This window comes from Zingiber officinale, chromosome 5B (genome assembly GCF_018446385.1).
Source record: "Zingiber officinale cultivar Zhangliang chromosome 5B, Zo_v1.1, whole genome shotgun sequence".
NCBI lineage: Eukaryota > Viridiplantae > Streptophyta > Magnoliopsida > Zingiberales > Zingiberaceae > Zingiber > Zingiber officinale.
Window position 1 is genome coordinate 28,950,965 of NC_055995.1, and position 14,410 is coordinate 28,965,374.

Consider the following 14,410-nt stretch of genomic DNA (forward strand, 5'->3'; position numbering starts at 1 on the left):
TATCTTTAGTTTACAGGATACTTCTTATATTAACATTGTCATATTGGTTTGTCTGCATGCAGGTGGTAGGGTCATCAGCATCTTCAACTGAGAATGCCAACGAAATATATTTTGTTTTTCGAAAGCAATGCTTCAATTTTTCTGCAGAGAAGAACACATTTTGCAAGCTACCATACCCTACAAAGGAATCATTTGGATATTATCTCAAGAGCACTGGTCATGGATCAGAAACTAAAGTAGCTAGTGCAACTGACAAGTGGGGGCGAAATGTGTAAGTTTTCTGCTTCTATGAAGCTAATAACATCATATACTTGAATTTGTTTAGACTCAGCAGCCCCTGCATTAATTCAATTCACCTGAATCCTTAGATCAACTAAAGCTGGAAACAAATTTGTTTTGAACTAAATTATTGATCTTTGCACTTCATCAATGCAGTGTTTGATGACAAATGGATCTACTTTAAGTAGTTGAGAGATTCAAGAAGATATTATTAAATAAGAATGATGGTTAAAATGGCAAGATGTTTCTCGGTTTTGTGACAGTATTGTGTCCCATTGGACAATTTTTAAGATCAGGGCATGCTTTAGATATGGTTTTGTATTGCAAATTAACAAATAAGATACAAATTTTAGTGGTTGATAAATGAGGATGGTGGGATAAATGAAAGGAAAGAATAGAAATGTTCTCATTCGTGAGTTGTTAGGTGTAACCTTTATAATGTTGTTATAAAATAATTTATAATGGTATACATATTTCAGAAGACCGCACAAATTCTATACTTGACATTCTGACCAAAAAAATTCTATACTTACACAAGTTGAATCAATTGTATATAGGGAGACTGAATGAAGCTTGACTAGATACAATTTAGAAAAAATCTAGATGACCTTGATATTATTACGAATATGGCTGTTAGTTCAATGATTGGAAACATTATTCTAAAAGATTGGCCACATAATCCACTTTTGAGGTAGCATAAGCTTGTGTGGTGAGGGACACATGACATCGGCTTATGGTATCATGCAAGCTAACCTAACCAATACCTAGCTAAAGTCCAAGTCTATCCTGATTTGATTAAGCCAATTTTAGCCATATAAACATTTTTTAATTGCTTGATTACACATGTAGCCTTTTCTCTCATATTGAATGCCTAGGTTAACATGCATCGCTATATGTTATGCATGAGATATGGATTACTTAACTTTGAATGAAACTTATATAGAGTTAAATATTACTTAGGAAGATTAACTAATATTTTGAGTGATGAGTATAATTTTTTATATCAACTACTTAGGTAGTATGGTCAGCATATTTATCCACATAACACATGTGAATTAGGCGGTGGATTGATTGCATATGATCTGATAATTTTGAAACCTTAATGGGAAATGATCATTGTAGTCAACCCCAAATACGAGTTTATGAGTCTTGTTATTGTTGTGATAGTGAGTATTTGTATCTATTTGTATTTATATGAGGAATAACTGTTAAAGGTTGTTTTCTTCTAGCATTGTTGCTATACAAGGTTTCTTTCCCTCTACTGATATGTGAACCTTGTGGGGATCCTGTTGTATTTTCAATTACTTGGTAGACACTGAATATTTAAAGAAATATAAAAGCCTTATATCTAGCATGATGTGAGGTCTTTATATCGTTCCCATTGATAGAACAACTGATGTTTATTTTCAAGTGCACTTTAACTTCAATTGTTACTACTTGATATTATTTTGGATTGCAGTTTTATTTATTATTACTATTATTTATAAATATAAAGGTAAGCTATAACTTGGTCCCATTACCATGATAGTAAACTTTATTGATAAATGGTTTCAGCATATTGCTCTTATTTGCTAACCTTTTTTATAGGTTTGACTACCCCCAACCTACATTCCAGAAGTTGCTGAAGGAGCAAGTTATGGAGCCGTTTTTTGTGTTTCAAGTATGTACAATTATACTGTATTTGCAGTATCTAAGGTTGTGTACTGCAAATTTATTTGCACTCAGTTTTCAGTTGATTTTTCTGTTGTAGGTCTTCTGTGTTGGACTGTGGTGCTTAGATGAATACTGGTACTACAGTTTATTCACACTAGGTATGCTTTTTCTTTTTGAGTCCACAATGGCCAAGGGTAGATTAAAAACTCTGACTGAGCTCAGACGTGTACGAGTTGATAGTCAGATGCTGATTGTGCACCGTGGTGGGAAGTATGTATATAATGGTTTATGATGTTTTTTTAATGAGTCATTATATTGCTGACTGAACTCTTTGAGCTCTAGGTGGGTTAAGCTTTCTGGAACGGATCTTCTTCCTGGAGATGTTGTCTCTATTGGTCGCTCTGGTCAGAATGGGGAAGATAAAACAGTTCCAGCTGATATGCTTTTATTGGCTGGAACTGCCATTACCAATGAAGCTATTCTCACTGGCGAGTCTACACCGCAGTGGAAGGTTGTTACAACCTCAAAATACTGATCTAAATTGTGCCTAGATTTTAAAAACAGATCCATACCTTCCAGTGTTTCTGAAATTTATTTATCAGAGTCTTCGCACTATCCGATTCTAGATAGTCCATGTAGCTCTAAATAATCACCCGTTATGAGTGAGACATATGGTTGGTACATTGCCTTGTATCTAGCTGTTCCATATGGCAAGGAGAGAAGTATGTCGTTTGCTTGGTTGATGGCCGATACACCCTTATTAAACTCCCTTCACCCTCATTCATCCCTTAGCTCTCCTCTTAGTCTATTTCTCTCTTAAACAGTTTTTATTTTTAAAATTTTAATTTATGGAATTTCATCTTCATGTTTCTTCTATGGTGCTGAATCCTAGCCTCATTCACATGAAAACATGCTACAACATTTGAGAATCTTCACCGTTAGAAATATACCATTGCAATTTGGTATCATATGGTGGAGGTTTTACATGAGTTTGATAACTTCTTGTCAGCAACTATTTTGATGTTACCAAATACATAAAATGCTTGCAATTTTGTTGGTTTTTCAATTATTCCTTGATGGATGACAAGCTGAGAGCAATAGGAAGATGAGGAAGAGCTCAAGTTTGGAGCAAGTGTTCTATTTTCAGTGTTGGAACAATAAGTGTACTGTGAGTTTGAGGGTAGAGGGGACAACTTGAAGAATCTTGAGATTCAAGCTCTTTCATCCTCGAAGGAGAGTATGAATAAGCAGTACAAAGCCAACATTTATCTCATAATTGGTGAATCATAGGGAAATGGTCAAGTTTAGTCAAGTACCAGCAATTCTTCAACAAAAGGCTCTTGTCGACATATGCTATAGAATTCTGCAACAATTTGGGTCAGAGTTCAACACATGATATATGCATCTTTGATTCAATGCCACTTCTCTCACTGTCGAGCTGATAGAGTCATTGATATTGTGTGAATGTCTATTGACAAGCTAGTTTTTATTTATGAAAGTAGTATCATATTTTAGCAATTTCAAGAAGGTAGTAAAAGTTGGTTCCAGGTGGTATGATTAATATGTGGGCGCTCAAGTAGTTAGCATTAAAATATTATTAAAATAGGATCATATATATGGTAAAAAAGATGGTGAAGAAAACCATAGTTTTAAGTGGATTCAAAACAATAGGATAAAAATGCAAGCTACTTAAAGATATGGTAAAAAAGATAGTGAAGAAAAGCATAGAGGTACCTTATTATGAAGAGGATCACCTTGTAGAGAAGAGTGGTAAAAATATTACAAAAGTAGTCACAAATTTAGAAAAAACATTCTAGGGGTAAGAATAAATCCTGAAAAATTTAAGAATATATGAGGAGAAAAAACAAGAGAAGGAGAATAAACTTATAGAAGACATGGAAGAAAATATGGTTGGGCTGGGAAAAGGCTGGAAAATGGCCAACGTTGAGTGAAGAGAGAGTCTTGACGTCTCTAGAAGTAGTAGGCTTGGGTGAAGTGGGATGTTGGACAGCATATTGGAAGATTTAGGTTAATTTTTATGAATAAATGAATTCAAAATTTTAAAAGAACAGTTTTTTTTATTATAAACTTGCATGGACAAGCTCAAATGGACTACCTAGGCGGTCTGCGTAGATTGGTTTTTAAAATGCTTGCTTACTAGGGTTATTTACCACCTAAATAAAGCGACTGCCTATGGTGCTTTTTTATAACCATATATTTTAATTTATATTTTTCATGTGCATATTGGTAGAGTAGAACGATAACGGGATATCAAATTTCTTCCATTTCAATCGTGACCCCCCTAATGGATCAATGTGTCAGGGCTAAAATTAAGGAGAAGGTGCCTATCCTTAAAGACCATATACAGTTATTTTTTCATTCACGAGTCAACTTATTCAACAATGATAAATGTATAAAATCACACTAATGGCCAAAAGTTGGATGAGTTATACATCAATGTACATCATCAATTTTCTCAGTTATTGTTGCAGGAAGGTTGTTTGATAAATCAGCTAAGTTATTGACCACTACCAAAGCATAATTTACACATACGAGAGGAGGTTATGGAGGAAATTGATGCTAGGAAATTGTCTAAGTTGTCATTTAACTTCAACAGAGCTTGTTTGTCAAACTGTTGGTTGAGACTTGAGAATTCTCCTGCATTATGTGGACACCTTATGCCACTGTTGCATTGATGATGATGAGGGATATTAGTGATATCTCAACTATTAACACACTAGTAAAGAAGACTTAAGGGATCATGAGGCTCATCTTCAACCACCATTTGGGTGCATGTGTTAAATCAACTAGTAAGGCACTAGTAAAGAAGACTTGAGACATCATGAGGTTCATCTTCAACCACCGTTTGGGTGCATGCGTTATGAAGAAACACACTAACGACAAACAATATAACTAGTTCCACCCAATTTACCACAATTTTCATCAACTTAAAGTCACTGTGTCGACCCCAATATATGATTGTTGACCATGTTCAATTGTCAAGAATGGCTGAGCTCCTATTTGTAATGGGGAAGAATGGAAAGGAGATTGAGAGGAGGATCTTCATGTGTGCCGAACATTCCGAGCATTGGCATAGTATCATACCCATCGACATGATTGACATAGGTGGTATATGAGAGATTAATTGTGTCGATTAGGATCAAAGTTTGGCAGTGATTGAAATGAGACGTTATGCAACTCAACACAACATGAGATCACATTGGGAAGATTAGATGCCCAACTTTATTTTCTTCCTAAAATGTTATCAACATTGAGAAGAAAGAACTTTCTCTTCTCCTATGAATTTACTTACCTCCTTTTCTCCCTCAATTCCCTTTCCAACATCATGCTCACCTCATGGCACTGTCTTGAGACAATTTGTCCCCCTACCCCACCTCAATTAAGTCACCTTACCCTGCCTCATAATATAAATTGGATGAGATAAAAAATGCAGGGTAGGGAAGGAATGAAAATATTTTTGTTCCTTGCCTTGTTTCGCTCATGCTGCATGAAATTGAGCTTAAAATATGTTTATAGACCATTATATATATTCTTTGAAGTTTTATTATCTTGCCTTGAACCCAACCTGCATGAGAAGGAAGGTATGGGAAAGAAAAGTTCATCTCATAATCCTCCCGCTCTGCACCTTCTTATATGGGATGGAGATGAGAAGTTAAAAATGCACCCTACTCTCCTCCATTGTCATCTCTATCTTCAACAGAGTAGCTTATTGTTGCTTCTATAGTGGTCCTCCCCATCTCCTGGTTTTGATACTTTCTGCCATTGGAGCTGCTTGTTGGTTGCAACAAGTAGTTTGTTGGCTGCTGCTTCTCAGCAGAAGAGGTTGGGGAGAAAAAAAGATTAGGTAGATGGGTAAAACATATTTTATTAATTTCATTTTTTTTTTTTGCTAATTTTCAATGTTTTTTCTTCCTTATTTTCTACCTTCCCAAGAAAATAAGTTTTTGCGACTTTCATCCTTTTACTATCTTCTCTCAACATTTATCTTCGTAGTTTTTGTCTTCTCTAATAAACATGCCCTTGGCCAATTAGAATACATTACTTGATAGGTCCAAATGATGACAATGATCTCAATAGTAGTATAAACATACTAAGTGAGGGGATAAAATGACAATCATTCCACTCATCAATTTTATCCCAATCCATGAGCATTGAATAGGATTTTATTTATGCAATTGAATATTCAGATCATGTTCAACCTTATCAACACCTTTATGTACCAAGAAAGATCAGTTAAGGAAACAATTGGTAACATGATTTCTAGCTCCTTAAATACGATTATATGCAAGCTTCTTTGATGAGTATTTTAGTTTGAGATAATTTGTTAGTATTAATCACACAACAGCTAAGAGTTATCCACCTTTATGCATATCTGGATGCATATATTTTCGTCTAGAATTCCCAACACTATGCCAATTCTGGTATTTCAGATGGCTAGAAATGGCTTGTTCTTTATGTGGCAAACAAAGCTATTATTCCCATTTCTATGAAATGAGTTTTAGACATGGGAACTTGAAACATATAACATCTACCTTAGTTGATACCAACCTGCTGCTCCAATTTGAACTCATGATGGTCATTTGTTTTAAATATTAGGATGTAACTTGAAAAAAAAGGTTTTTTTATGGCTAGCTAATGTGCTATTATTTGTGTATACCAGGTCATCATACCGGATGTTGGTTATTACTTTCTTGATTATTTAAATATAATTTCATATAATTCTACCCTCATGCTATTCAGTCGATCTTGACATAGTAGGATTATTTGCTAACATATAGAGGTTAAAATGTATTTGGAATTAAATCCTAGAGGATAAGCCATTGGACAACCTGTCATCACATGGAACTATATCAAGCATTAGTATGAACCAATACTTGTGCTTGTCTGAGCGATCACCATTGGTCTAGGAATGCTATTTTAAATACTGCCCGATGCAGAACTCATTTCCTGGAAGTAGGCAATTATATACCATGGTTTCCTATGCTTAAGCTCTATGTTATTTTTGGACTATGGATCTATGATTATGTATCTTCCCTGAGATTATATAACCTAAGAGATAATTGGTTTTAAAAAATTATTACCCATCTTGTATAGACAGCAGAGAAGGCCTTTTCCACTATGCTCAAATTGAATGAAGGGCGGATACTTGGGTACAGAATAACTGAGTGAACTTTGTAACTCAAACACTATTGAGTTCGGTTGCAAAATAGGAGGAATAATCTTAGTTTTTTCCAAAGCATTTAAAATGAGAATTTAAGTGAAAACTTCAAGCAAAGTGTTAGAAGGCATTTTCTTTGATTAATGTCTGTAAATTGTTGTTTGATTTAATATGTTTGAAAACAGTATTTACTTAAGAGACATGATTTGGACTTTGCTGATCTGTAGATCATTCTAACTGTCCAACATGGTAGTGGCATGCTGATCCTTTTGTATGCCACTTAAGTTTGACTTCCCGTGGACTGACTTCCATTGGTCAGATATTGTGATAGTGGTGAGGCATTGAATATGTTGAGTTAATGGGCTGGTATCTCTGTTGTTAACTTGGAATATACTTGGGGAAAGTTGTTCAGGATTTGGGTTTTCAAGCTATACTCTACTAGAATTGCTTAGGTGGTCTGTATAGGTAAATATCTGACATTGGTCAAAATTATTCCCTCCAAATTATTTAACAAAAACTGAGATTCAGTTGTTTTTTTATGTAATCTCTATTACAATTTCTTTCTTACCTACACTTTAGTGGATTTTTTTTTGATGTCTTTGTTGATTATGACAAAATTAAATTGTGTAAAAGAACTGAACCCATTAATACATGTTGGGGGGTATTTTCATGTATGTTTGTGTGTGAGTCAAATAATGTCATATTTTTATTTTACAATTTGATCATATTTACAAAGAAAATTTTCTGTATTTGATAAAGCAACTACTTCTCAGCTCCAAAGCGAGTTGTGTGTGTTCTCTTTCATCTTCAAGCATGGGAGAAAATTTTGTTTTCAAACTTTTTTTACTTATTTCGATCTAGGCTTTCATCTTTTGACTTCTTTCTGAATGAAAAATTGGTTTTTAGGTTTCAGTTGCTGGACAAAGTCTTGAGGAAAAGTTGTCTATCAAAAGAGATAAAAATCATATTCTCTTTGGTGGAACAAAGATATTGCAGCACACTCCTGATAAAGTAAGCCGTGTAAAGTTCATGTCAAATTTCAATTTATTTTCAACAAAAAAAAACAAACTGTGAACTCCTACTCATGTCAAATTATTTTTACTTTCAATAATACTTTCTTGCTTTGATAGCCTCTTGCTCAGTATGATACTTTGTTCTTTGCATTTTAGACATTTAACCTTAAAGCACCTGATGGAGGGTGTATTGCTGTTGTGTTACGAACTGGATTTGAGACAAGCCAAGGCAAATTGATGCGAACAATCTTATTTTCCACGGAGAGGGTAACTATTGATACCTAGTTAAAATGCCATAATTGCAATGTTGTTCTAACTCCCGTGGGCATTTTTTTTTTTTTGAAATTGCTGATTCAGGTAACAGCAAATAGCTGGGAAAGTGGTCTGTTCATTCTATTTCTGCTTTTCTTTGCAATCATTGCTGCAGGCTATGTGCTTAAGAAGGTAACACAAAATTTTTCCCTTCTTTATATACAACAGAGTTCAGTATGGTTTTTGTCAAAATTTTCTAGCATTGTCCTACTATTATTCCCTTATTGTGATGCATCATTATTTTAACAGTCTTTTCTGTATTTAGGGGTTAGAAGATCCAACCAGGAGCAGATATAAACTTTTTTTGAGTTGTTCACTGATACTCACTTCTGTGATCCCTCCTGAACTGCCAATGGAGCTTTCTATAGCTGTCAATACTTCTTTAATAGCACTCGCAAGGCGTGGTATTTTTTGTACAGAGCCATTTAGGATACCATTTGCTGGGAAGGTCAATATGAACACCTTATTACTTCTTGCACAAAAATAATGCTGCTTATGATACTCCGATTAACAGAAAACTTAAACCTTTCTGTAGGTTGACATATGTTGTTTTGACAAAACGGGAACTCTCACATCAGATGACATGGTACCAGAATGATATTTCGAGTTTTAGCTGTTATCATCCTTTATCAGATTGTAACTTGTCTTCCCTTGAGTTCCAGGAATTCCAAGGTGTAGTTGGTTTGGATGATGATGGAGCTCTACAGACTGATATGTCTAAATTGCCTGTGCATACTGTTCAAGTTCTGGCTTCATGTCATGCTTTGGTGTTTGTAGAGAATAAACTGGTATATTTATTAGTGTAACTGCTTTTTTGCATAACGATTACACTGTCCCAACACATGACCGTTTGTATTACCTGATTACAACTGCAGATAAATTCTGGTCTGTTGGTTTGCAGGTTGGTGATCCTCTTGAGAAGGCTGCACTGAAAGGAATAAATTGGATATACACGTCTGATGAAAAGGCTCTGCCCAAAAAGTAAGCTGTACTCACCTGGGAAGGATTGACATAGAATTGCTAACCTTCCTTTTCAAGTTATTGATCCTAGTCTTATGCATCTTACAATGTTTCTTTCATGTTGCAAAACGTAGCACAACTATAGAAAAACTATATACTAGTGATATCATCTCTTGTGCATATGAGGTACTGGGAATCTTTTCCATCTACGCCAATCTGACACAGGGATGAATGTATGATTATTTTCAGTCATTTGCTACAAATTTCAAAAGTTTGCTCTAGATCACTGATCATGTGAGATTGATAAGCTGTACTTTCACCATCATACTCTGTAGTGTTCACTCTTAACTTGAACTATTGAAGACTTAAATTTTAGGAGACATTTTATACCTTGGCTGATGCTTATTTGAGGATGTTATGTGTTTTTATCATTTCCATTCCATTCACTTAATGCATTGATTGCTAATAATTTCTCTCATTAGTAAGCTGCTTTGTTTGGCTTATTGTTTCTCTGTCTTTGAACTTAGTCTTTAATATACCTATGTATTTTTAGAGTTTATTTCAAGTGGGCAAACTTATAAAGTCATTAACATGTTGATTAATCTTTACACACAACCGGAAGAGTAACTGACACAGGGCATGAGTCTCATGGATTATACCAACATGCTATGCCCTCATTTCATGTGCGTTTGTAGCTAAATCATTTCCTCTTTAGATACATAGTTGCTCGAGTCATCCATGTTTGTGAAATTTATGTGGGATGGTTTCTAGTCTGGTTGGATTTTAGAGCCTTTAGTCCGAGTCTTGTTAGTTAGAGAATATGTTCTGTTTTCATTCCTAATAATGTCAATAGATGTATTTTTTTCCATTATTTTTCTTAGGGTGCATTTGATTCAAGTTATCATGTATAATCTTGGTGATGTGATCACCAGGTAATCGCATAACCTAGGTTATGGGGAATAAAATATACCTAATGTTGTTTGGTTTAACATTAGGTAATACAGCAAAAACTTATTTGTTTGAAGGTTTTAGTGTATAATCTAGTTTAACATTTACTGTATTACCCTTGTTTCAACACTCTTAATTATTTCTCAAAATATTTTTTATACATATTTTGACCTTTAAAATATTTATCCCTAATAAAATTTAAATTACATTCTTAATTATTTCTCAGAATATTTTTATAATATCTTGATTGATCCTCCTTTAGAATGTGGACCATTGTTTTCATTGCAATAAAATGTTATAATAATAAAAAAAGATAGGAGACCATGTGATATCTTAAAATATTATATTTAAATGAAAAATAACAACTAGCAAGAATTTGAAGCGCGACAAGAATCAACTCATAAGTTTTTAAACCGTGATTTGATTATACAAAATCTTTCAATATTACAAAAAAATATTTATGCATTTCATAAAAGTAACAAAGGAAATCAAGACATTCATTAAGAAAAGTTGCATACTTAACAAATTCTCATTACAATGTTATTTCCAGCATTCAAAACTAATTGGGGTCATCACACAAGATCCAATTCAAGTGACAGAAAAATGAAAAATTTCCAAAAAAATATTGTATTGTTAAAGTTGTAATACAATTCAAACTACACCTTCATCAAAACAGAGATTTCCACATTAAAAAAAATATATATAGCATTAACAATTTCAGGCTAGAATACATTCTGGCAAATGCTTAAATATTAGTTGTAGAAAAAACAAAATAGCTGAGCAATACTGAAAAATAAGAAAACTCAAGTTTCACAGAACTAAGGCATGAAAGTTCATCCAAAAGACATTCAAAATAACATCAGCCATGTAAACACCAGTGAAAATCTTGTAAATTTTGAACCTCTCTGGACACCTCTCATGATTAATCTCTTCTACCTTACTTCTTAGAGGTTTTGCGCGAGTTGATTCCCAAAGGCCTCGCCTTTTCCTCACAAGACAGCTTGTCTTGGCGTCTGTAGCTTGTCACTATGAAGCAGGAGCATCAAGAGGGCCTCCTCAGCGGAGGAGATTGGTATGGCGCGCTGGTGGAGGCAGCGCGAGGAGCAGGGAAAGGGAAGGGCGATGATGGGAGTGGGGATAGGGGCGGAGGATGAGGATGTTGATGAGCTGCTGGCGGCTCTGGGGTACAATGTCCAATCGTCGGACATGGCCATGGGAAGAGGCGTTGTGGGCAGTGATGACGCATTCCCTTCCTATCTTGCAACTGACACTGTTCACTACAATCCCTTGGATATTTCAACTTGGGTGGATATTATCCTCTCCAAGCTCAACTCACCTCCTCCCCCTCTCTTGTCGCCGCCCTCGCCGCCGCATTTCGATGCCCCATCTCCCATCAATCGGTAGAATCGATTTCTAGATCTTCCACCTTTGTCTAAGAAATCCACCAGCACCACTGAGCTTCCCCTTGCTAGGGTTTCGCGAGTGGGGATGACTCCGAATGCCTTTGCTATTTTTCACGATCGCGAGTCGGGAAAGCCTTTGCGAGTTTTGGTGGGTTATGTTTGGGTGGATTGGGATTTGACAAATTTGTAAGGGTATTTTTGTCCCAAAGGATAAATATCGGAGGTTAATTTTAGAAATTTTTTTGTTAACCCCGTATAATAAAGGAAAACCTCACTTTTTCGAGGTTTTCCCATTTCCGGTTGCATGCCCCGTTTATTGACGTGACAGGCATGCGTCATGACTAGGAAATCGCTATTATCTTAAACCAAACAAGGTTTTTAATGATAACCTTGGATAGATAACCAAGATTGTCAGCAATAATCTTGAACCAAACACACTCTTAGAGTAATATGATATATATGGTGTCTAAGTCATGCCTATTAAAAACTTGATTCAAATATTTTATTATTTTCATTGATGACTACTCTAGAACGACATACTTTTTTGTAATGAAAGAACATTATGAAATCTTTTCCATTTTTATTCCTTTTGAATTGAGTAAGAATCTAGTTTGATATATATATTAAATTTTTGAACAGTTACAAGTTAAAGAATACCTTCAATATGTTTAAGTAATTCCTTTCTAGTCAAGGTATCCTTTATCAGTTATCCTATTGCCATACACCCCAACATAATGGCATCATTGATAAAGAAACACTTGGTGGAGGCAATCCATATATTACTAATTCACATGGGAATCCTCTCGAGTTTTGTGATGATGCAGTTCTCATTGAATATTCTGCTTGCTTTCTTTTCTTTTTCATAGTTTAATGGCCTTCTGCATTCTCTTTTTTCATGATTCTATATACCATCTCACATACTATCTTCCACTAGATGTTTTTGTTTTTTTTGGCCCTCTTTTCTCCATGTAGAGAAAAATGTCTTCAGATTTATCATGTGCATCTTTCTTCACTATCATTTCTTTGGATTTATCATGTGTATTGTTGATTCTCTTTGCCTTTTTATGTGACTTTTTGTGTGCTCGAACATTTAACTCTTAAGTTATTAGTGAAGGTATTCCATGATCCTTCTGTGTTTTCTTTCACCATCTTCTCCTACAGAGAGACCAAGACCTGAGACTTTGCCACGAAATAACTAAACTAGAAAGATCAAAATCTGAGCATAGATGCTCCTCAAGACTCCTTTTCTCTCCCAACACCATCCACACTCACAAATCTTACCTCTAATTTGGACCTTCCAGCCTGTAAAAGGCACTTGCAATGTACAATGTTACATCCTCTTTCTCGTTATATTTCTTATGTTACTTTGTCATCCCATTACTTTGCATTTGTATCTTCTTTAGCTGTATTTTTCATTTCTAGGACCATCTCAGAAGCACTTTGCAATCAAGATTAGAGATAGGCTATGGTAGTTGAGATAGCAACTTTGCATTCTAATGATACTTCAGAGCTGGTTCCTCTTTTTCCTAGCAAGTTTATAGCTAGTTGCAAAGTTGTGGTTATTGTTAAATTGCCCTCTAAGGGTATTGTGTCTTGGAAGGCTTGGTTGCTGGCAAAGGGAAACCTTAAATCTATAGTCTTGACTATCTAGTCAAATTTCTCCTATGGTTAAGATTGTTTTAGGTTTACTCTTTCTTACTTTAGTAGCAATAATTTCTAACTTTTAGTGCAATAGAAAATCATTGTCAATGATTTTTTTTGGTCAATGGAAAATTTTCTTTTGGTAGTGGCCATTTTTTAAAGGAAAATTGCTATATTTCTGAAAAGAACGAAAGTCATTTTTCCTGTTCATCTACAAGCTTTTCATTCTATCAATAAATTCTTTTTCTATTGTCTAGTTTAGACCATCATTTGTACAGGCCAATCTATGTGTTGGGTCTGAGTTGGTTGATCGAGCCAGGTGATCTGATTTGGGTCAGTTGGATAGAGTGATTAAATTAGGCCTGTTAGGTAGGGTAATTTGAATGGGCAAGTTGGCCTGGCCTGAGTTTGATGGGCCAATCAGTCTAGGTAGGCCAGACGTTACACAGTCTTAACTAAACTAGACAAGGCTTTGTCATGCCAAATTGTATGTCTGTCTCGGAAGGGTGATCAGTTTGATCAGTTTTGGAAGGAGCCAGACAAACCAATTAGTCCAGTCGGGTGAGGGCGTGTGCTGGATGAGAGACAATCAGTGTGGGTGGTAGGTTAGATGTAATGGTCACTCTAATTGGGCAGGCTTGATAGGCCAAATTGTCTGACCGTCCATCCTGACCTTGAGAAAGGAAAAAGTATTTTCCTATATGCACTATTAACACAATTGATCAACAAAAAAGATCATCTATTTTCCCAAAGAAAGTTCTCCTTAGCAAGAATCATAAAGCCGAAAGTGTACCTTCATCAACATTTAAAAACCAAGGACTCAAATAATTTGAACTATATTTTTAACATAATGCTCTTTTTAGGTAGAGACATTTGCATTTTATATTTAAAATATGTGCTTGATATGCTTGAGGAAGCTAGTATTCTAGAAACTAAACTGATATTCCTATGGATCCAAATGCTAATCTATTGTTTGGACTGCCACTAGGTTTGAGATCTCATTTACTTTAAATGACAACAGT

The 14,410-nt window shown here is 35.1% G+C and overlaps 1 protein-coding gene across 1 annotated transcript in view; it reads left to right on the forward strand.

The window, feature by feature from the left end:
* Positions 1-14,410, forward strand: part of LOC121984305 (probable manganese-transporting ATPase PDR2) — a 31,823-nt gene that overhangs the window by 4,788 nt on the left and 12,625 nt on the right. Inside the window, exons 4-14 of the mRNA XM_042537180.1 lie at positions 63-271; positions 1,867-1,939; positions 2,030-2,202; positions 2,275-2,443; positions 8,018-8,122; positions 8,281-8,391; positions 8,482-8,568; positions 8,702-8,884; positions 8,972-9,022; positions 9,099-9,224; positions 9,338-9,417. Coding sequence (XP_042393114.1) covers positions 63-271; positions 1,867-1,939; positions 2,030-2,202; positions 2,275-2,443; positions 8,018-8,122; positions 8,281-8,391; positions 8,482-8,568; positions 8,702-8,884; positions 8,972-9,022; positions 9,099-9,224; positions 9,338-9,417 — 1,367 coding nt within the window. The remainder of the gene's footprint in view (positions 1-62; positions 272-1,866; positions 1,940-2,029; positions 2,203-2,274; positions 2,444-8,017; positions 8,123-8,280; positions 8,392-8,481; positions 8,569-8,701; positions 8,885-8,971; positions 9,023-9,098; positions 9,225-9,337; positions 9,418-14,410) is intronic.